General features: G+C 43.2%; 1 protein-coding gene across 5 annotated transcripts in view; it reads left to right on the top strand.

The window, feature by feature from the left end:
• The window catches only part of LOC129715962 (uncharacterized), a 275,535-nt gene that overhangs the window by 115,555 nt on the left and 137,148 nt on the right, over window positions 1–22,832 (top strand). For all 5 annotated transcript variants that reach the window (XM_055665868.1, XM_055665873.1, XM_055665863.1 and 2 more), the window contains exon 8: window positions 10,394–10,459. In XM_055665868.1, the coding sequence (XP_055521843.1) occupies window positions 10,394–10,459 (66 nt within the window). The remainder of the gene's footprint in view (window positions 1–10,393; window positions 10,460–22,832) is intronic.

Below are 22,832 nucleotides of genomic sequence, written 5' to 3'. Positions count from 1 at the left end.
GCAAAAAAAAAAGGGCATGGTTGAATATGAAGGAAGCAAGTTTCGGTTTGTTACTGATTATAGTTACGAGCTTTTGGAAATAAGAAAGTCTTATCATAATGTAATGTCTGAACTGTTTAAGAAAAAGTTGCGCCCAGCCTTACTTTATTCAGCAAGACGGCATATACGACTTTTCAATAGTAGCATTCGATTTTTTAACAATCCTCGAGATGCTTCCAGCTTTTTGGAGAGTTACGATGGTGAAGGGGAGTAATTGAAAGCTGATTAAGTCATAATTGGAGATCTACTGTTCCTATTTTGACAATATATCGTTTGGTAATGATTAAGAATTTAACTGGACGAGTTGGTTTTCTTTTATATATATTAATTTTTAAGAATTTCTTTGTTAATTTGTGTTCCCCTGCCTTTAGACAAATGAAGTGAACGCAGTTCTTGTTTTTCATATTTTAACCTTGGATAATAATATGTAGCTCTTGCTCTTCAGTTTCTTTGCCAGTATGTATTTTTTTTTCTCTCTCAAACGACAACAATAAACGTGTTATGGCTCTTGAGTGGCAAATATGCTCTTTTCTACGTCGGGTGCGGTTGCTAGTAAAAATGGGGGTGGGGAAGGGATTTGGTAGCTTACTGACTGTCTATTGGTCAGTTTTGTGCTTTACATTGGGGGGGGGGGGGCTCTTGTTTCTTATTTAGTGTTTTTCATTTGTGCAAATTCTGAACTACAAAAATGTCTGAAATGTCGTCACTTCTGGCTCCGACCTAGATTTTTCTTCTTCCCGTATCATGAACTATTAGGCTTTAAGAAATTAACCCTTTACATCCCACATGATTTTTACGAGCAATATGGATAAAGTTATTGACTTCCTTTCATGGAATGTGAATGGCTTGAACAATCAAATTAAGAGGAAAAAACATTTAAAGCTCTTCGCAGACTAAATGCTCACATTATTTTTGTTCAGGAAAAGTAAGGCAAGATGACAATTTTTATTTTTAGTGACTCCTCAATTTCGTTTGTTCATTATAAAACAATTTCCATATGGTAGATTTTTGGTGATTACTGGTGTTCATCATAAGCAAAAAGTCGCCATGGTGAATGTTTACACACCAAATATTGATCACCCTGAGTTTTTTAAACAGTTAATTGCATCCTTTCCTAATTTAAATTAATACTTTTTAATAATGGCTGGAGATTTCAACTTCTGTCTGAACCACTTGATTGACAGATCTACATCTGATCATGTGCTTCCAAATCAATCAGGTAGTTTTATCAATTCTTTTTTACTTGACTCCGGAATGTTAGAAGTTTGGAGATTCTTACACCCAAATGACAAAGAATTTTCTTTTTTTTCACGTATATCATAGTTATTCTAGGATTGACTAGTTTATAATAGATTCGCGGCTAGTTTCATCAGTCACTGCATGTGAGTATGATGCAATTGCTATTTCTGATCACACACCATTGAAACTATCAATCAAACTACCTGATTCCAAGTTTAGTGCTGAACAATGGCGATTTAATGCTACTTTGCTTCAAGATTTAAATGTTATTAATTTTATTGAAGATCAGTTTGCTTTTTACTTCTTGACAAAGTCTACTGAAGAAATATCCAATGGTGTAGTCTGGGATGCTTTTAAGGCATATATTCATGGGCAAATTATTTCATACTTATTTCATTAAAAAAACACTCAAAAAGAAATACGTACATTGGCTGGCGAGATTAAAGAAATTTATTAAAAAATATACAAAAGCTCCTAGTTTAGAGCTCTATAAGAATAGAGTTGAACATCAATTGAGATATGATTTGTTATTAGTATGAACCGATTGAGAACCAGCTACCTAAAACCAAAAGTAAATTTTATATACATGGCGAAAAATCTGGTAAATTACTCGCTAATCAGTTGAAAGCGGTGTCGGCAAGCATCAGATTACTAAAGTGAGTAAACAGGATGGTACACTAACTGTAGACCATGATGAAATAAATAAATCCTTTCAGGAATGTTATACCTCCCTATACCAATCAGAATTTCCTACTGATTCCAATGTAATGCATGAGTTTCTAAAGAAACAACTTACCAAATTTACCACATAATGAGTCACTGTTGTTAGATGAACCCATCATGGAAGAAGAAATACAGAAAGCAATCCTTTCAATGAATTTTGGTAAAGCTCTCGGTTTAGATGGGTTTACAGTAGAATTTTTAAAGTATTTTTCAAATTTATTGTCTCCCTGGCCATGCAAGGTTTTTAAAGAAGCATTTTTAAGGAATAGATTACAACAATCTTTATGAAGCATCTATTTTTTTAATTCTTAAAAAAGATAAAGACCCTACTGAAGTGACATCATATAGACCTATATCATTGTTAAATGTAGATTCCAAAATTCTTTCCAAAATATTAACTATGAGATTGGAAAATATTTTACCGCAAATTATCTCTGAAGATCAGACAGGTTTTATTAAAATCGTTACTCATACTTTATTGTTAGGAGATTAATGAATATTGTATATACAGCAACAAATAAAACCCCAGAATGTGTCATTTCACGATGCCGAGAAAGCGTTTGATAGAGTATTATGGGAATATTTATTCAATATACTTGAAAAAATTAAGATTGGTCCAAAATGTATTTCTTGGATCAAGCTGATATATCATCTTCCTCAGGCTTCTGTACTTCCTGATAATCAGAGATCCACTTTTTACAGGCTCGTTTGAGGTACTAGGCAGGGCTGACCTATAAGTCCTTGACTATTTGATATTGCTTTGGAACCTTTGGCCACCGCTATTAGGGAATCCCCTAATATTTTTGGTATCGTCCGCGGGAATAAGACACATAAGCTATCTCTTTATGCGGATGATCTGTTATTCTTCCATTTCCTTTTTTAAAATATTTTTATTTATTAGAAGTACATTAAATTACAGTGGTACAAACCCCATATATCTTATTATATTTATTGTACCCATTCATTTTTTAAGCTTTAAGGAAAGATAGAAATGAAGAAAGTAAAGAAAGTGAGAGAGAGTCGTGTTAGTGTAAAAGAGTGATCAAGAAGAAAGACCCATTAGACAAAGAGTTAGTGAAAAAAGTTAAGAAATAGACCATAGAAAAGAAAGAAAGAAAAATAAACAAAAGCTCTATTGTGAAAACCGCGCAAAAGGGATATACCAACTTCGTATTTTTCACCCCCCCTTACCAGATCCTGACACCATTTCTTTTTTAAAATACTATTGCACCTTATACTTGTAATAAGTCGATAAATGCAGACCACGTCTTTTGGAAGTGGTCTGATTTGCCTGCAAGGAGGAGTCTCATATCTTCCAGGTGTAATGTTTCAAACACATATTTATTGTTGGTATAGGAGAGTTTTTCCAGCATTTATTTATAAACTTTCTTCCCGTTATTAGCCCATAATTAAATAAATTCTTTTGAAACACATTTAGTTCAGGGCTACCTTCCATTGTTCCAAAGATAATCCATTCTGCTTTTGGTATCAGTTTTATTTTAAATAATTTTGTGAAGATTTCAAAAATTGCAGTCCAGAATTTTTGACTTTTTATACAAAACCAAATTAGTGCGCTATGGTGGCTTCTTGAGATTGGCATTTATCACAAATAGGTGAGACGTTAGGAAAAAGTTTACTTATTTTGGTTTTTGAATAGTATAATCTGTGTAAGATTTTGTATTGAATTAGAGTGTGTCTTACGTTAATCGAGCATTTTTGCACATATAGTAAATGTTTATCCCACCTCTCTTTTGAAATTTTTATAGCTAGTTCTTGTTCCCAGTCTCTTCTAATACTGTCGGTTGATGGTATTTCTATATTTAAATGATGTTCTACAAGTATGATATTAAGTTTGCTGATTCGGCCTTTGACTTCATTGCTTCGTCCAGTAAATCTGGTGGCATATTATAATAATCTTGTGTATATTTTATCAGATAGACACACATTTGAAAATATTTAAAATAGTGATTATTTCTCAAATTATATTTTAATTGGAATTGTTGGAATGATAATAATTTTCCAGTTTCATACAAGTCTCCGAGCATTTTAATTCCTATTCTTTCCCATTGTGTAAATGATTTATCTATAATAGAGGGTTTAAATGATGGGTTATTAACTATTGAGATAAAAGAGATAGATTTCTTAATTTTAGGTTATGTTTTATTTGTTTCCAAGTTCTAATTGTACTATGTATAATAGGATTTATATTGTAATTTGTGTTATTCAGGTTCATTGGTGAGAGGACGATCGCTCCAATATTACAAGGGGAGCAGTCCTCTCTCTCCATTACAATCCAATCCACCTGCTGGGCAGAATTGTCCAGCAGGTGAATCATATTTTTTGATATTTACTGCCCAATAATAGTACATAAAGTTAGGAAGTGCTAAACCTCCCAATTCTTTGGGTTTGCTCAAGTGTGTTCTTTGTATTCTATAGGATTTATAGTCCCATATAAAATTTGTAATGTCTAAGTCCAGTTTAAAACAAAACTTTGTTGGTAGGTATATATGAATTGATTGGAATAGGTGTAGAATTTGTGGTAGAAAGATCATTTTTATAACATTTATTCGACCTATTAAAGACATCGGAAGTGTTTTCCAGAATTTGATTAAAGTATTTAATTTCTTAAGTAAAGGACTATAATTTGCATTAAACATAGCTTGATATTTTCTAGTGATTTCAATTCCCAAATATTTAAATTTTTCTGTAGCTATTTCAAAAGGGAAATTTGAGAGGTGTGTTGAGTCTTTCGGTTTTATCAACATAATTTCACTTTTATTCCAATTTATTCTGTATCCTGAGAAAGATCCAAAAGATAATTGAACCTTTAGCTAAAAGAATTAGAACAAACCGGATATCCACGGTTATAATACAAAATATTCAAATAATAAAATATCTCTATACGCAGATGATGTACTATTGTACATCACAAAACCCCAAATTAGTATACCAAACTTATTATTCATTTCTAATCTTGAGAAATCTATTCCGGCAATAGTAGCACCACTTAATCAATTTAGTCGTTTCTCTGGTAATAAACTAAATCTTAGTAAGAGTTTGCTTTTTCCATTAAATAATTTAGTTTCGAATTATGGACAGTTTCCACTTAGATTGACTATCGAAAGTTTTACTTATCTAGGTATTAAGATCACCAAGAAACACAAGGATTTATTTAAAGCTAATTTTATGCCTTTGATTGACCATATTAAACAACAGTTTACTAAGTGGTCACCAATGTCCTTATCTTTAATCGGCCAAATCAATGCTATTAAAATGTTAATTTTACCTAAATTTCTGTATTTATTTCAAACAATACCAATTTTTATTGCCAAATCATTCTTTGATATTATTGATTCCAAAATGTCTTCATATATATGGCAGAATAAAAATTCCAGACTAAGTAAAAAAGGGTGATGATTTGGCATTGCCGACCCTTAGATTATACTATTGAGCAGTCAAATGTTTGTTATCTAACATTTTGGACCAAAGATTTAGAAGATACCCAATGCCCAGGATGGATAAATCTTGAACATGATTCCTTACAAGGTCTATTATTGGCTTCTATTCTAGGGGCCTCGTTACGTTTTACCATTACGATATTGAATAAATATACGACTAACCCAATAATAAGACATACGTTTCGAATATGGTTTCAATTTCGTAGGTTTTTGGACTAAATGATTTTATCTTATCGAGTCCTATCTTATCTAATTTTCTCTTCCAACCTTCTAGTATTGATCAAGCCTTTCATTTATGGAAGAGTCAATAGTCAATAGTCTATTTAATTGTCATTTGGACCCCTGGAGGTCCAAATGAAATGCCGTTTCTGCAGCCATACATTACACACAAATAGACCCCAGACACAACATAATTTACATTTTACATAAACATCCATCACATAGCTGTGATGGAAGGCCAAAAAAACTTATCTCTCCACTGCACTCCCCCCCCCCCCGATGTCAGAGTCAAAGTCAAAGCCCCCGGCTGGCGATGGCGATTGTCCCGCGGCCATTAAAGCCACGCCGGGTGGTGCGAGGTCGCACACCGGGTCTTGGTGTTAGAGACCCCGGCGTGCGCTCGCAGAGTCCCGCGGCCATTCCAAGCCGCGCGGGGCAGTGATGTAGGCCCCGCTCCAGGAGCTCTTCGACCCCGCAACTCGGGCGGGAGAAGTCGCCGTTGCAGGAGCCCTGAAAAGCGGTCTCCCTCCAGGGATCCGCGGGCTCCCGGTGCCGCCGTCCGCAGACCCAGCAGCAGCAGCCTCCTCATCCAGCAGCAGCAGCAGCAGGTGAGTCGGCACCTGAGTCAGCAGCAGCAGCAGCGAGCAGCAGCAGTGCGGGAGAGATTTAAAAGTTTCCTCCACCGCTCCCCCACCCCCCCCACACACACTCAAAAACTGGACAAAAAATCGGCCAGCCAGAGGCCGCGCTGACCAGAGGCGACGGTGAGACTCTGTAGTCGGCACCTGAGTCCCCCGTGATTCTTTTTTGGTTGGAGGCCGTTGCAGCCCCAACGACAACTGAGACCAAAACGAAAAAAAAACAAACAAAGACACTGTCGGGTCTCCAGTGCAGGGACAGATTTAACATACAATTCAAACATCCCATCACAGTGAAAGTTTCCCCCCCTGTTCCCTGTCCTCCCGATCCCAAGCCCCAGGCCGACCCCCCCCCACCACACACGCCCAACAAAAAATAACAAAAACTACATATAAACATAGACAAAAAATAATAAAAACGCGGACAGGCTGCAGAGGCCGCTGCTGACCAGAGTCGCGCCGCCTACCGGGGCGACTCTGTAGTACATTCTCATTCTCATGTAGTCTTTAGCGAGTAGCTTTTCGTGACGATTTCCGCAGATCCGTTTTCCCCCGGCCCCCGGGTTGTTTGGAGGCCGCTTCGAACAACGACGCCAACCCGAAAAAATAATTTACCGGGAATTCACACTTTTTTTTAGATATTTAAAAATACTATTAGACAAAACACTTTTTAGACAGGCTACCGCTCTACCCTTTTCATCTGCAATTTTTGAAGGCCTCTACCCTTTTTCAAATCAAACGGAATTTTGGAAAACATTTTACATTTGAACCCTTATCAGAAAGGATTAATAACGACTATTTATGAGTTGATTTTGAAATTACAAGTAGACATATTTGATAAAATTAAGAATGACTGGGAAAGAGAACTCCAATTTTCTCTATCTATAGAGAAATGGGAGAGAAATCTTCAATTAGTCAATACCTCTTCAATGTGTGCAAGACACACTCTGATACAATTCAAGGTGGTTCCCAGAGTTCATATGTCAAAAGATGTTAGCTCATTTTTATGGTCATATAAAATCTACCTGTGACAGATGTAACTCTGAAGTGGCCTCACAGACCCATATGTTTTGGTCCTGCCCACTTTTGGAAAAATATTGGAAAGACATTTTTGATACTATTTCTGTAGTCTTTGGTATTGATGTAACAACCTCATCCTTTTACTGCAATTTTTGGGCTTCCAATGTTAGATTCTATTCATTTGTCCTGCTCCGCCCATCGGTTGATTGCTTTTATCGCATTCATTGCCGAAGATCTATTTTATTTAAATGGAAAGACTCCAACTCTCCGACCACACTCCATTGGTACTCAGAAACAATATCTTCCACAACGATATCCGAGGTAGGGGGCGCTGCAGTGGCAGCAGCCTGTCAGCAGCGCGTTAGTTTTTTCAACTTTTTTTATTTTTTTAGTTTGTTTTAAAGTATGTTTTTGATGTTTCTCGGTGTGTTTTGTGTGGGGGGTGGTGTGGGGGGGTAAGGGGGAAACCGTTTCGGCCGCCTCCTCCATGGAGAGGCGACTTTTTCCAGGTCGCCTCCCCCGTGGCCTAACAGTAAGGATCGGTGCGGCCTTTCCCGGAGACGCGCCCGGGGCTTCAGCGGCGGGTGCAGCGTGGACTCTCGGCGTGGAGCGGGCTGGGGCTCGCTGGAGGGGAGCGCTCCGTTTCGCTGGCCCGGGGCAGCCGGCAGCCTGAAGCCGCGGTTTGCACAGCTCCAGCTGGCGTGGCGTCTACAGCCTCGTGGGGGACCCGTAGGAAGAAGAAGCCATCACTGCCGGCCCGCGGCCAACTTATACCACGGGTCCGGCATGGACTTACCATCACCCCTGGAGGGGAGCTTCGACAACCGGCCCTGCGGTCTGTGGTGCTTCTGGCTGCGGCGCAGCGCGGCGGGAACCTTAAATCTTCGACCGCCGGCCTGCGGCCTACAACAACCTGAAGCCGCGGTCTCCGGTGGGGAAGAGCCGATCCTGGACTTACCTTGCCTTTGACTTTGTCCTTTACCATCTGGACGCCCGCAGCAACGGCTGCAGAGGGTGGAGGTGCCGACCACGGGGGAAAATGGAGGAGGTCTGGCCAAGTTCTGTGCCTATGTTTGTGTTATATTTTTATTGTGGTTGTGTGTTCTTTATTATTGTACCGCTGCTGACAACCCAAAATTCCACCGACCCTGGTTGTGTGGCAATAAATTCTATCAATTCTATCAATCATGTTTAAATCTAGAAAAAAAATCAGGAATGACATTGTTGAACCCTTGGTTAAATTTGATAAGACTTGGGGAAAATTTATTCAAGACTTTCACACAACATAAATTGCTCCCTCTCTAACCGTTATAAAAACCATTTATATGGTGGAACGGACTTGACGCCAAAAATACTTAAATTGTTGAAATTCTCAGCTCAGATTCTGTTTTGCTTTCTTTTTTTTCTTTTAGTTTCGGGGGGTTTTGTTTCATCCTTTTTCCCTTTTCTTTTTTTTCTTTTTATCATTGTGTGTTTTTTTCTACATCTGTAAGTTTTATTTTAAACATTTAACTATATTTACATAGAGACCGGGAGGTCTATATTCAATGTGTATTTTGACACTGGACTCATATTTAGGTTATACCTGTCATTTGTGTAATCCTGATCCCTATGTATCAACATCATTGTTATGTTTATCATTATTCTTTTTGCTTTGTTTTTTTTGGGTTTTTTTGGAAAAAAAAACTAATAAAAAGATTTTAAAAGAAAAAGAACCCTTGTTTCTGAATGAACAATGTCACTCTCCATCCTAATGAAGAACGCAACCATATTATGGTCATTCTTGCCCAAGGGGCCAGGCACAACAAGACTGTTAACTAACCCTTCCTCATTACTCAATACCCAGTCTAGAATAGCCTGCTCTCTCGTTGGTTTCTCTACATGTTGGTTTAGAAAACTATCACGCATACATTCCAAGAAATCCTCTTCCTCAGCACCCATGCCAATTTGATTCACCCAATCTATATGTAGATTGAAGTCACCCATTAACGGTTTTACCTTTGTTGCACGCATTTCTAATTTCCTGTTTAATGTCATCCCCAACTCCACTACTACTGTTGTGTGGCCTGTACTCAACTCCCACTCGCGTTTTCTGCCCCTTAGTGTTTCGCAGCTCTACCCAAATCGATTCCACATCCTCCAAGCTAATGTCCTTCCTTTCTATTGCGTTAATCTCTCTAACCAGCAACGTTACCCCACCTCCTTTTCCTTTTCTGTCTATCCCTCCTGAATATTGAATATCCCTGGATGTTCAGCTCCCAGCCTTGGTCACCCTGGAGCCATGTCTCCATGATCCCAACTATTTCATATTCATAAAAGGATTGTGGTAATCTATTCATTAAAAAGGCTTCTTTAAAAACCTTGCCATGGAGACAGTAAACATGAGAAATACTTTAAAAATTCCACTGTAAACCCATCTAAACCATGAGATTTACCAGAATTCATCGAAAGGATTGCTTTCAGTATTTCTTCCTCCATGATGAGTTCATCTAACAACATAGACTCATTATGTGGTAAATTTGGCAAGTTCAGTTTCTTTAAAAACTCATGCATTATAGTGGAATCAGTAGGAAATTCTGATTGGTATAGGGAGGTATAAAACTCCTGAAAGGATTTATTAATTTCATCATGGTCTACAGTCAATGTACCATCCCGTTTACTCACGTTTAATAATCTGACGTTTGGTCCTTATTTGACCAGCGCCCCACAATTGTATCTGTACTCGACTGTAAAATGAAAGACAGAATTGAATGACATTGGTGAGGAGGCCGTACTTCGAATATTGTGTTTAGTTCTGGTCACTCACATATAGGAAAGATGCTATTCCTCTGGAAAGAATGCAGAGAAGACCTACAACATTATTGCCAGGACTCGAGGGTCTAAGTTATATGGAGAGGTTGGGCAATCTAGAACTTTATTCCTTTGAATTGCAGGAGGTGGAGGGGAACATTAGACGACATTAAAGGTGAGGCAATGTGCAACAGTTTTATCATTTGATTAATCCCTGATGTTGACTAATTTTCTCTTCTTCCTTTTTATTGACAATATACCAACCAGCATGTGGAATCCCGAATACAGATATGTCAGACTCTTCGTTGCACCTTGATAATCTGTACAGGCATGGTGAGTCTCAAAGTACACTGATTTCTGATTGGATGTTCCAGAATGAGCAATGAGTTCCATTGGGTATAGAGGGAGGGGAGTAGAGATGGAGTGGGGTAGAGAGGGAGTGCGGTAGAGAGGGAGGGGGTTAGAGAGGATGGGGGATAGAGAGGACGGGGGTGGTAGAGAGGATGGGAGTGAGGGTAGATAGGTAGGGGGCGCTCCCTCCTCCACTGCTCCTCATCTACCTCCTCTGCACCCCCCATCTCCATCTACCACCCCACTTCCCAGCCCATTTCCCTCATTCTCCTCCCCTCACTCCCATTCCCTGCTCCAGGACCTACCCAGGTTCTACCTTGGCCTGGTTCTCGTCATTGGCCCCACCCTGGCTGTAGACTCCAGCCATCAGCTCGTCCGTCGCCTGGGCTGCAGTCCAGTCGCCCCTGACCCCGGACCAAGGCTCGTCCATGGTTCCAGCGGCAGCTTCTTTCTTGGCCCCAGTCACAGCCCCATCCCAAGTCCCGGGTCCGGCTCCCACACCAGCTTGAGCACCAGGCTCGGCTCCAGCCAGGGTACGCGGCACCACCCTTGCGAGCGCTGGAGTACCCCTCCCTCCCAGTGTGTCCTGTCCTGCCTTGTGACGTCACTCAGGTTTTATTTCTGAAAAAGGTGAGCTTTCTGGCTGTTTTTAAAACCTTAAATGATTAAAAACTTGAGAAATATAGGTGAGAATGCAACGTGAAGATGTTTATCGTCTCGATGGTGAAAATGTGAGTAGAATGTGTGAAAATTGGAAGGCTGTGGCCTAACGTTTGGAAGAAAATAGGGATTAACCATATATTGACACACACAGACACAGCCACAAACAAGACGAAGGGTTTTAGTATAATAGAGATGTGCCGGTAGTAGGAAGGTGGGATGATATAAAAGAGCATGTCGCATAAATATGACTTTATGTCAAGGGTTATGGGGAGAAAGCACGTTGGAATGACGTTGAGGAGATAAGATAGATCAGCCATGATCGAATGGCGGAGTTGACTCAATTAGCCAAATGGCCTAATTCTGCTTCTATGGCATCAACTGATGAACTTTGCCTTTGAGCAGTTTTAGTCAGGTCTATATGTGTTAGCAGCTGGTCCAGGTACAGTATGTGTATAATTAGACATAGTCACAATGTGCCAGTAATAACACGTTAAGCATCTAGCACCAATTTTGTAAGCTATTTTCTTGAGCTGTTCTACATAGAATATACAAGAACGTAGAATGGTAAAGCACAGGAAGAGGTCTCTTGGCTCACAATGTCTGCATAAGGTACATAGTGTGAAAGCTGAAGCCATAGTTTTGCCTCCCAGACATTCTTTCCCACCCTGCATATTGAGGGGTGATCTTATAGAGATGTATAACATCATGAGGGGAGTAGATAGTGTAAATATCATGGTAGAGGAGTTAATAACTAGAGAACATAGGCATTAGGTGAGAGAGGAACTTTTGGAGTATTTTTCTCATATAGGTTGAGGTGTATGGAATGAGCTGCCAGAGGATGTAGTTGAAGCGGTCCAATAACAACACTTAAAAGATATTTGGACAAGTGCATTAGTAAGATTTTGAGGATTATGGGGCAGGTGGAAAAATGCTTAGAAGTAACATCTTGGTTGGCATGGACGAGTCCGGCAGGTAGGCCTATTCCTGTGCTGCTTGATTCTATGACATGTTAAGAATCACGAGTGCTTTATTGTTATACCAGACCGTCCCCTCAACGCGTGTTTTCAGGGGTGAGGGGTCATTTGAATTTTGGTGGCCTTGCACCCTGCTTGAAATGGTAGGAGACAGCATTTGAATTTGGTGGCATTGCACCCTGCTTGAAATGGTAGGAGACTGCATTTGAATTTGATGGCCTTTCACACTGCTTGAAATGGTAGGACCAAATTTGAATTTGGTGGCCTTGCACCTGGTTGAAATGGTTTGAAACTGCACTTGAATTTGGTGGCCTTGCACCTTGCTAGCAATGGTAGGAGACTGCATTTGAATTTGGTGGCCATGCACCCTGCTTGAGATGGTAGGAGACTGCATTTAAATTTGGTGGCCTTGCACCCTGCTTGAAATGGAAGGAGACTGCATTTGAATTTGGTGGCCTTGAACCTTGCTTGAAATGGTATGAGACTGCATTTGAATTTTGGTGGCATTGCACCCTGCTTGAAATGGTAGGAGACTGCATTTGAATTGTGTGGCCTTGCACCTTGCTTGAGATGGTTGGAGAATGCATTTAAATTTGGTGGCCTTCCACCTTGCGTGAAATGGTATGAGACTGCATTTGAATTTTGGTGGCCTTACACCCTGCTTGAAATGGTAGGACCGCACTTGAATTTGATGGTCTTGCACCCTGCTTGAAGTGGTTTGAAACTGCACTTGAATTTGGTGGCCTTGCACCCTGCTTGAAGTGGAAGGAGACTGCATTTGAATTTGGTGGCATTGCACCCTGCTTGAAATGGTAGGAGACTGCATTTGAATTTGATGGCCTTGCACGCTGCTTGAAATGGTAGGACCGAATTTGAATTTGGTGGCCTTGCACCTGGTTGAAATGGTTTGAAACTGCACTTGAATTTGGTGGCCTTGCACCTTGCTTGCAATGGTAGGAGACTGCATTTGAATTTGGTGGCCATGCACCCTTCTTGAGATGGTAGGAGACTGCATTTAAATTTGGTGGCCTTGCACCTTGCTTGAGATGGTTGGAGAATGCATTTGAATTTGGTGGCCTTGCACCTTGCTTGAAATGGTATGAGACTGCGTTTGAATTTTGGTGGCATTGCACCCTGATTGAAATGGTAGGAGACTGCATTTGAATTTGGTGGCCTTGCACCTTGCTTGAGATGGTTGGAGACTGCATTTGAATTTGATGGCCTTGCACCCTGCTTGATATGGTAGGACCGCATTTGAATTTGGTGGTCTTGCACCCTGCTTGAAGTGGTTTGAAACTGCACTTGAATTTGGTTGCCTTGCACTCTGCTTATGATGGTTGGAGACTGCATTTGAATTTGATGGCCTTGCACCCTGCTAGAAATGAAAGGAGACTACATTTGAATTTGGTGGCCTTGCACCCTGCTTGAAATGGTAGGAGACCGCATTTGAATTTTGTGGCCTTGCACCCTGATGAAATGGTAGGAGACTGCATTTGAATTTGGTACCCTTGCACCCTGCTTGAAATTGTATGAGACATTATTTGAATTTTGGTGGCCTTGCACCTTACTTGAAATGGCATGAGACTGCATTTGAATTTGGTGGCCTTGCTCCCCGCATCAACTGGCATGACATTGCATTGGCATTTGGTGGCCTTGCACCTAGCTTCAACCGGCATGAGACTGCATTTGCATTTGGTGTCCTTGCACCCCGCTTGAACTGGCATGAGACTGCATTAACATTTGTTGGCCTTGCACCCAGCTTGAAATGGCATGTGACTGCATTTGCATTTGGTAGCCTTGCACCTTGCTTGAGATGGTTGGAGAATGCATTTGAATTTGGTGGCATTGAACCTTGCTTGAAATGGTATGAGACTGCATTTGAATTTTGGTGGCATTGCACCCTGCTTGAAATGGTAGGAGGCTGCATTTGAATTTGGTGGCCTTGCACCTTGCTTGAGATGGTTGGAGAATGCATTTAAATTTGGTGGCCTTGCACCTTGGTTGAAATGGTATGAGACTGCATTTGAATTTTTGGTGGCATTGCACCCTGCTTGAAATGGTAGGAGACTGCATTTGAATTTGGTGGCCTTGCACCCTGCTTGAAATGGTAGGACCGCATTTGAATTTGGTGGTCTTGCACCCTGCTTGAAGTGGTTTGAAACTGCACTTGAATTTGGTGGCCTTGCACCCTGCTTGAAGTGGTATGAAACTGCACTTGAATGTGGTGGCCTTGCACCCTGCTTGAAATGGTATGAGAATGCATTTGAATTTGGTGGCCTTGCATCCTGCTTGAAATTGCATGAGACTTCATTTGAATTTTGGTGGCCTTGCACCCTGCTTGAAATGGCATGAGACTGCATTTGAATTTGGTGGCCTTGCACCCCGCTTCAACTGGCATGAGATTGCATTGGCATTTGGTGGCCTTGCACCTTGTTGCAAATGGCATGAGACTGCATTTGCATTTGGTGGCCTTGCACCCCGCTTGAACTGGCATAAGACTGCATTAGCATTTGTTGGCCTTGCACCCAGCTTGAAATGGCATGCAACAGCATTTGCATTTAGTGGCCTTGCACCCACTTGAAATGGCATGAGACTGCATTTGCATTTGGTGGCCTTGCACCCTGCTTGAAATGCCATAAGTGCAGTTGAATTTGGTGGCCTTGCATCCTACTTGAAATGGCGGAAGACTGCATTTGCATTTGGTGGCCTTGCACCCCGATTGAAATGGCATGCAACTGCATTTGCATTTGGTGGCCTTGCACCCTGCTTGAAATGGTAGGACCGCATTTGAATTTGGTGGTCTTGCACCCTGCTTGAAGTGGTTTGAAACTGCACTTGAATTTGGTGGCCTTGCACCCTGCTTGAAGTGGTATGAAACTGCACTTGAATGTGGTGGCCTTGCACCCTGCTTGAAATGGTATGAGAATGCATTTGAATTTGGTGGCCTTGCACCCTGCTTGAAATGGCATGAGAATGCATTTTTGTATTTGGTGGCCATGCACCCCGCTTGAAATGGCATGAGACTTCATTTGAATTTGGTGGCCTTGCATCCTGCTTGAAATGGCAGAAGAATGCATTTGCATTTGGTGGCCTTGCACCCCGCTTGAAATGGCATGCGACTGCATTTGCATTTGGTGGCCTTGCACCCGCTTGAAATGGCATGAGACTTCATTTAAATTTGGTGGCCTTGCATCCTCCTTGAAATGGCAGAAGAATGCATTTGCATTTGGTGGCCTTGCACCCCGCTTGAAATGGCATGCGACTGCATTTGCATTTGGTGGCCTTGCACCCGCTTGAAATGGCATGAGACTGCTTTTGAATTTGGTGGCCTTGCACCCCGCTTGAAATGGCATGAGACTTCATTTGAATTTGGTGCTTGAAGTGGCCTTGCACCCTTGCTTGAAATGGCATGAGAATGCATTTTTGTATTTGGTGGCCATGCACCCCGCTTGAAATGGCATGAGACTTTATTTGAATTTGGTGGCCTTGCATCCTGCTTGAAATGGCAGAAGAATGCATTTGCATTTGGTGGCCTTGCACCCCGATTGAAATGGCATGCGACTGCATTTGCATTTGGTGGCCTTGCACCCCGCTTGAAATGGCACGAGACTTCATTTGAATTTGGTGGCCTTGCACCCTTGCTTGAAATGGCAGAAGACATCCTTTGCATTTGGTGGCCTTGCACCATGCTTGAAATGGTATGAGACTGCATTTGAATTTGGTGGCCTTGCACCCCTCTTGAATTGGCATGAGACTGCATTTGAATGTGGAGGCCTTGCAATCTGCTTGAATTGGCATGAGACTGCATTTGAATTTGGTAGCCTTGCACCCCGCTTGAAATGGCACGAGACTGCATTTGAATTTGGTGGCCTTGCACCACGCTTGAAATGGCACGAGACTGCATTTGAATTTGGTGGCCTTGCACCCCGCTTGAAATGGCACGAGACTGCATTTGAATTTGGTGGCCTTGCACCCTGCTTGAAATGGCACGAGAAAGCATTTTTGTATTTGGTGGCCTTGCACCCCGCTTGAAATGGCCCGAGACAGCATTTGAATTTGGTGGCCGTGCACCCCGCTTGAAATGGCATGAGACTGCATTTGAATTTGGTGGCCTTGCACCCCGCTTGAAATGGCACGAGACTGCATTTGAATTTGGTGGCCTTGCACCCCGCTTGAAATGGTAGGAGACTGCATTAGCATTTGGTGGCCTTGCACCCAGCTTGAAATGGCATGCGACTGCATTTGCATTTGGTGGCCTTGCACCCGCTTGAAATGGCATGAGTGCATTTGCATTTGGTGGCCTTACACCCTGCTTGAAATGGCACGAGAAAGCATTTTTGTATTTGGTGGTCTTGCGCCCCGCTTGAAATGGCCCGAGACAGCATTTGAATTTGGTGGCCGTGCACCCCGCTTGAAATGGCATGAGACTTAATTTGAATTAGGTAGCCTTGCATCCTGCTAGAAATGGCAGAAGAAAGCATTTGCATTTGGTGGCCTTGCACCCTGCTTGAAATGGCATGAGAATGCATTTTAATTTGGTGGCTTTGCACCCCTCTTGAAATGGCATGAGTGCATTTGAATTTGGAGGCCTTGCAATCTGCTTGAAATGGCATGAGACTGCATTTGAATTTGGTGGCCTTGCACCCCGCTTGAAATGGCACGAGACTGCATTTGAATTTTGTGGCCTTACACCCCGCTTGAAATGGCACAAGACTGCATTTGTATTTGGTGGCCTTGCAACCGCTTAAAATGGCATGAGACTGCATTTGCATTTGGTGGCCTTGCACCCGCTTGAAATGGCATGAGTGCATTTACATTTGGTGGCCTTGCACCCTGCTTGAAATGGCATGAGACTTCATTTGAATTGCCTTTGCATTATGTGGCCTTGCACCCCGCTTGAAATGGCAAGAGACTGCATTTGAATTTGGTGGCCTTGCACCACGCTTGAAATGGCACGAGACTGCATTTGAATTTGGTGGCCTTGCACCACGCTTGAAATGGCACGACACTGCATTTGAATTTGGTGGCCTATTACCCCGCTTGAAATGGTAGGAGACTGCATTAGCATTTGGTGGCCTTGCACCCAGCTTGAAATGGCATGCGACTGTATTTGCATTTGGTGGCCTTGCACCCCACTTGAAATGGCCCGAGACGGCATTTGAATTTGGTGGCCTTGCACCCAGCTTGAAATGGCATGAGACTTCATTTGAATTAGGTGGCCTTGCACCCTGCTTGAAATGGCAGAAGACTGCATTTGCATTTGGTGGCCTTGCACCCTGCTTGAAATGGTATGAGAATGCATTTTAATTTGGTGGCCTTGCACCCCTCTTGAAATGGCATGAGTGCATTTGAATTTGGAGGCCTTGCAATCCACTTGAAATGGCATGAGACTGCATTTGAATTTAGTGGCCTTGCACCCCGCTTGGAATGGCACGAGACTGCATTTGAATTTGGTGACCTTACACCCTGCTTGAAATGGCATGAGATTGTATTTTTGTATTTGGTGGCCTTGCACCCCGCTTGAAATGGCCTGAGACTGCATTTGAATTTGGTGGCCTTGCACTCTGCTTATAATGTCATCAGAATGCATTATTGCATTTGGTGGCCTTGCACCATGCTTGAAATGGTATGAGACTGCATTTGAATTTGGTGGCCTTGCACCCTTCTTGAATTGGCATGAGACTACATTTAAATTTGGAGGCTTTGCACCCCGCTTGAATTGGCATGAGTGCATTAGCATTTGGTGGCCTTGCACCCCGCTTGAAATGGCATGCGACTGTATTTGCATTTGGTGGCCTTGCACCCCACTTGAAATGGCCCGAGACGGCATTTGAATTTGGTGGCCTTGCACCCTGCTTGAAATGCCATGAGACTTCATTTGAATTATGTGGCCTTGCACCCTGCTTGAAATGGCAGAAGACTGCATTTGCATTTGGTGGCCTTGCCCCCTGCTTGAAATGGTATGAGAATGCATTTTAATTTGGTGGCCTTGCACCCCTCTTGAATTGGCATGAGACTGCATTTGAATGTGGAGGCCTTGCAATCCGCTTGAATTGGCATGAGACTGGATTTGAATTTGGTGGCTTTGCACCCCGCTTGAAATGGCACGAGACTGCATTTGAATTTGGTGGCCTTGCACCCCGCTTGAAATGGCACGAGACTGCATTAGCATTTGGTGGCCTTGCACCCAGCTTGAAATGGCATGCGACTGCATTTGCATTTGGTGGCCTTACACCCGCTTGAAATGGCATGAGACTGCTTTTGAATTTGGTGGCCTTGCACCCCGCTTGAAATGGCACGAGACTGCATTTGAATGTGGAGGCCTTGCAATCCGCTTGAATTGGCATGAGACTGCATTTGAATTTTGTGGCCTTGCACCCCGCTTGAAATGGCACGAGACTTCATTTGAATTATGTGGCCTTGCACCCCGCTTGAAATGGCACGAGACTGCATTTGAATTTGGTGGCCTTGCACCCCGCTTGAAATGGCACGAGACTGCATTAGCATTTGGTGGCCTTGCACCCAGCTTGAAATGGCATGCGACTGCATTTGCATTTGGTGGCCTTGCAACCGCTTGAAATGGCATGAGACTGCTTTTGAATTTGGTGGCCTTGCACCCCGCTTGAAATGGCACGAGACTGCATTAGCATTTGGTGGCCTTGCCCCCAGCTTGAAATGGCATGCGACTGCATTTGCATTTGGTGGCCTTGCACCCGCTTGAAATGGCATAAGTGCATTTACATTTGGTGGCCTTGCACCCTGCTTGAAATGGCATGAGACTTCATTTGAATTATGTGGCCTTGCACCCTGCTTGAAGTGGCAGAAGATTGCATTTGCATTTGGTGGCCTTGCACCCTGCTTGAAATGGCATGAGAATGCATTTTAATTTGGTGGCCTTGCACCCCTCTTGAAATGGCACGAGACTGCATTTGAATTTGGTGGCTTTGCACCCTGCTTGAAATGGCATGAGACTGCATTTGAATTTGGTGGCCTTGCACCCCGCTTGAAATGGCATGAGACTTCATTTGAATTTGGTGGCCTTGCACCATACTTGAAATGGTATGAGACTGCATTTGAATTTGGTGGCCTTGCACCCCTCTTGAATTGGCATGAGACTGCATTTGAATGTGGAGGCCTTGCAATCCGCTTGAATTGGCATGAGACTGCATTTGAATTTGGTGGCTTTGCACCCCGCTTGAAATGGCACGAGACTGCATTTGAATTTTGTGGCCTTACACCCCGCTTGAAATGGCACGAGACTTCATTTGAATTTTGTGGCCTTGCACCACGCTTGAAATGGCACGAGACTGCATTTGAATTTGGTGGCCTTGCACCCCGCTTGAAATGGCACGAGACTGCATTAGCATTTGGTGGCCTTGCACCCAGCTTGAAATGGCATGCGACTGCATTTGCATTTGGTGGCCTTGCAACCGCTTGAAATGGCATGAGACTGCTTTTGAATTTGGTGGCCTTGCACCCCGCTTGAAATGGCACGAGACTGCATTAGCATTTGGTGGCCTTGCACCCAGCTTGAAATGGCATGCGACTGCATTTGCATTTGGTGGCCTTGCACCCGCTTGAAATGGCATAAGTGCATTTACATTTGGTGGCCTTGCACCCTGCTTGAAATGGCATGAGACTTCATTTGAATTATGTGGCCTTGCACCCTGCTTGAAGTGGCAGAAGATTGCATTTGCATTTGGTGGCCTTGCACCCTGCTTGAAATGGCATGAGAATGCATTTTAATTTGGTGGCCTTGCACCCCTCTTGAAATGGCACGAGACTGCATTTGAATTTGGTGGCCTTGCACCCCGCTTGAAATGGCACGACACTGCATTTGAATTTGGTGGCCTTGCACCCCGCTTGAAATGGTAGGAGACTGCATTAGCATTTGGTGGCCTTGCACCCAGCTTGAAATGGCATGCGACTGCATTTGAATTTGGTGGCCTTGCACCCAGCTTGAAATGGCATGAGACTTCATTTGAATTTGGTGGCCTTGCACCCTGCTTGAAATGGCAGAAGACTGCATTTGCATTTGGTGGCCTTGCACCCTGCTTGAAATGGTATGAGAATGCATTTTAATTTGGTGGCCTTGCACCCCTCTTGAAATGGCATGAGTGCATTTGAATTTGGAGGCCTTGTAATCCACTTGAAATGGCATGAGACTGCATTTGAATTTAGTGGCCTTGCACCCCGCTTGGAATGGCACGAGACTGCATTTGAATTTGGTGACCTTGCACCCTGCTTGAAATGGCATGAGATTGTATTTTTGTATTTGGTGGCCTTGCACCCCGCTTGAAATGGCCTGAGACTGCATTTGAATTTGGTGGCCTTGCACTCTGCTTATAATGTCATCAGAATGCATTATTGCATTTGGTGGCCTTGCACCATGCTTGAAATGGTATGAGACTGCATTTGAATTTGGTGACCTTGCACCCTTCTTGAATTGGCATGAGACTACATTTAAATTTGGAGGCTTTGCACCACGCTTGAATTGGCATGAGTGCATTAGCATTTGGTGGACTTGCACCCCGCTTGAAATGGCATGAGACTGCATTTACATTTGGTGGCTTTGCACTCCGCTTGAAATGGCATGAGACTTTTGCATTTGGTGGCCTTGCACCCGCTTGAAATGGCATGAGTGCATTTGCTTTGTTGGCCATGCACCTGCTTGAAATGGCATGAGAAAGCATTTTTATTTGGTGGCCTGGCACCCTGCTTGAAATGGCATGAGAAAGCATTTTTGTATTTGGTGGCCTTGCACCCCGCTTGAAATGGCCCGAGACGGCATTTGAATTTAGTGGCCTTGCACCCCGCTTGAAATGGCATGAGACTTCATTTGAATTATGTGGCCTTGCACCCTGCTTGAAATGGCATGAGAAAGCATTTTAATTTGGTGGCCTTGCACCCCTCTTGAAATGGCATGAGAAAGCATTTTTGTATTTGGTGGTCTTGCACCCCGCTTGAAATGGCCCGAGACGGCATTTGAAATGGTATGAGTGCAATTGAATTTGGTGGCCTGGCACCCTGCTTGAAAATGCATGAGACTGCATTTGAATTTGGTGGCCTTGCACCCCTCTTGAAATGGCATGAGTGCATTTGAATTTGGAGACCTTGGAATCCGCATGAATTGGCATGAGACGGCATTTGAATTTAGCAACGTTGTATCCCGCGTGAAATGGTGGGAGACTGCATTAGCATTTGGTGCCCTTGCACCCAGCTTGAAATGGCATGTGACTGCATTTGCATTTGGGGCCTTGCACCCGCTTGAAATAGCATGCAATTGCATTTGCATTTGGTGGTCTTGCACCCCGCTTGAAATGGCCCGAGACGGCATTTGAATTTGGTGGCCTTGCACCCCGCTTGAAATGGCATGAGACTTCATTTGAATTAGGTGGCCTTGCACCCTGCTTGAAATGGCAGAAGACTGCATTTGCATTTGGTGGCCTTGCACCCTGCTTGAAATAGCATGAGAATGCATTTGAATTTGGTGGCCTTGCACCCCTCTTGAAATGGCATGAGTGCATTTGAATTTGGAGGCCTTGCAATCCGCCTGAAATGGCATGAGACTGCTTTTGAATTTAGTGGCCTTGCACCCCGCTTGAAATGGCATGAGTGCATTTGAATTTGGTGGCCTTGCACCCCGCTTGAAATGGCACGAGTCTGCATTTGAATTTGGTGGCCTTGCACCCAGCTTGAAATGGCACGAGTCTGCATTTGAATTTGGTGGCCTTGCACCCTGCTTGAAATGGCATGAGATTGTATTTTTGTATTTGGTGGCCTTGCATCCCGCTTGAAATGGCCTGAAACTGCATTTGAATTTGGCGGCCTAGCACCCCGCTTGAAATGGTATGAGTGCAATTGAATTTGGTGGCAGGGCACCCTGCTTGAAAACGCATGAGACTGCATTTGAATTTTGTGGCCTTGCACCCCGCTTGAAATGGTATGAGTGCATTTGAATTTGGAGGCCTTGCAATCCGCCTGAAATGGCATGAGACTGCTTTTGAATTTAGTGGCCTTGCACCCCGCTTGAAATGGCATGAGTGCATTTGAATTTGGTGGCCTTGCACCCTGCTTGAAATGGCACGAGTCTGCATTTGAATTTGGTGGCCTTGCACCCCGCTTGAAATGGCACGAGTCTGCATTTGAATTTGGTGGCCTTGCACCCTGCTTGAAATGGCATGAGATTGTATTTTTGTATTTGGTGGCCTTGCATCCCGCTTGAAATGGCCTGAAACTGCATTTGAATTTTGCGGCCTAGCACCCCGCTTGAAATGGTATGAGTGCAATTGAATTTGGTGGCCTGGCACCCTGCTTGAAAACGCATGAGACTGCATTTGAATTTGGTGGCCTTGCACCCCTCTTGAAATGGCATGAGTGCATTTGAATTTGGAGACCTTGGAATCCGCATGAATTGGTATGAGACGGCATTTGAATTTAGCAACGTTGCATCCCGCTTGAAATGGTGGGAGACTGCATTAGCATTTGGTGCCCTTGCACCCGCTTGAAATAGCATGCAATTGCATTTGCATTTGGTGGCCTTGCACCCTGCTTGAAATGGCATGAGTGCATTTTAATTTGGTGGCCTGGCACCCTACTGGAAATGGTATGAGACTGCATTTTTGTATTTGGTAGCCTAGCTCCCCGCTTGAAATGACACGTGACTGCATTTGTATTTGTTGGCATTGTACCACGCTTGAAATGGCACTTGACTGCAT

Source organism: Leucoraja erinacea, chromosome 2 (assembly GCF_028641065.1).
Source record: "Leucoraja erinacea ecotype New England chromosome 2, Leri_hhj_1, whole genome shotgun sequence".
Lineage (NCBI taxonomy): Eukaryota > Metazoa > Chordata > Chondrichthyes > Rajiformes > Rajidae > Leucoraja > Leucoraja erinaceus.
The sequence above is the reverse complement of the archived record's forward strand: the minus strand, read 5'-3'. Positions and strand labels throughout refer to the sequence as shown.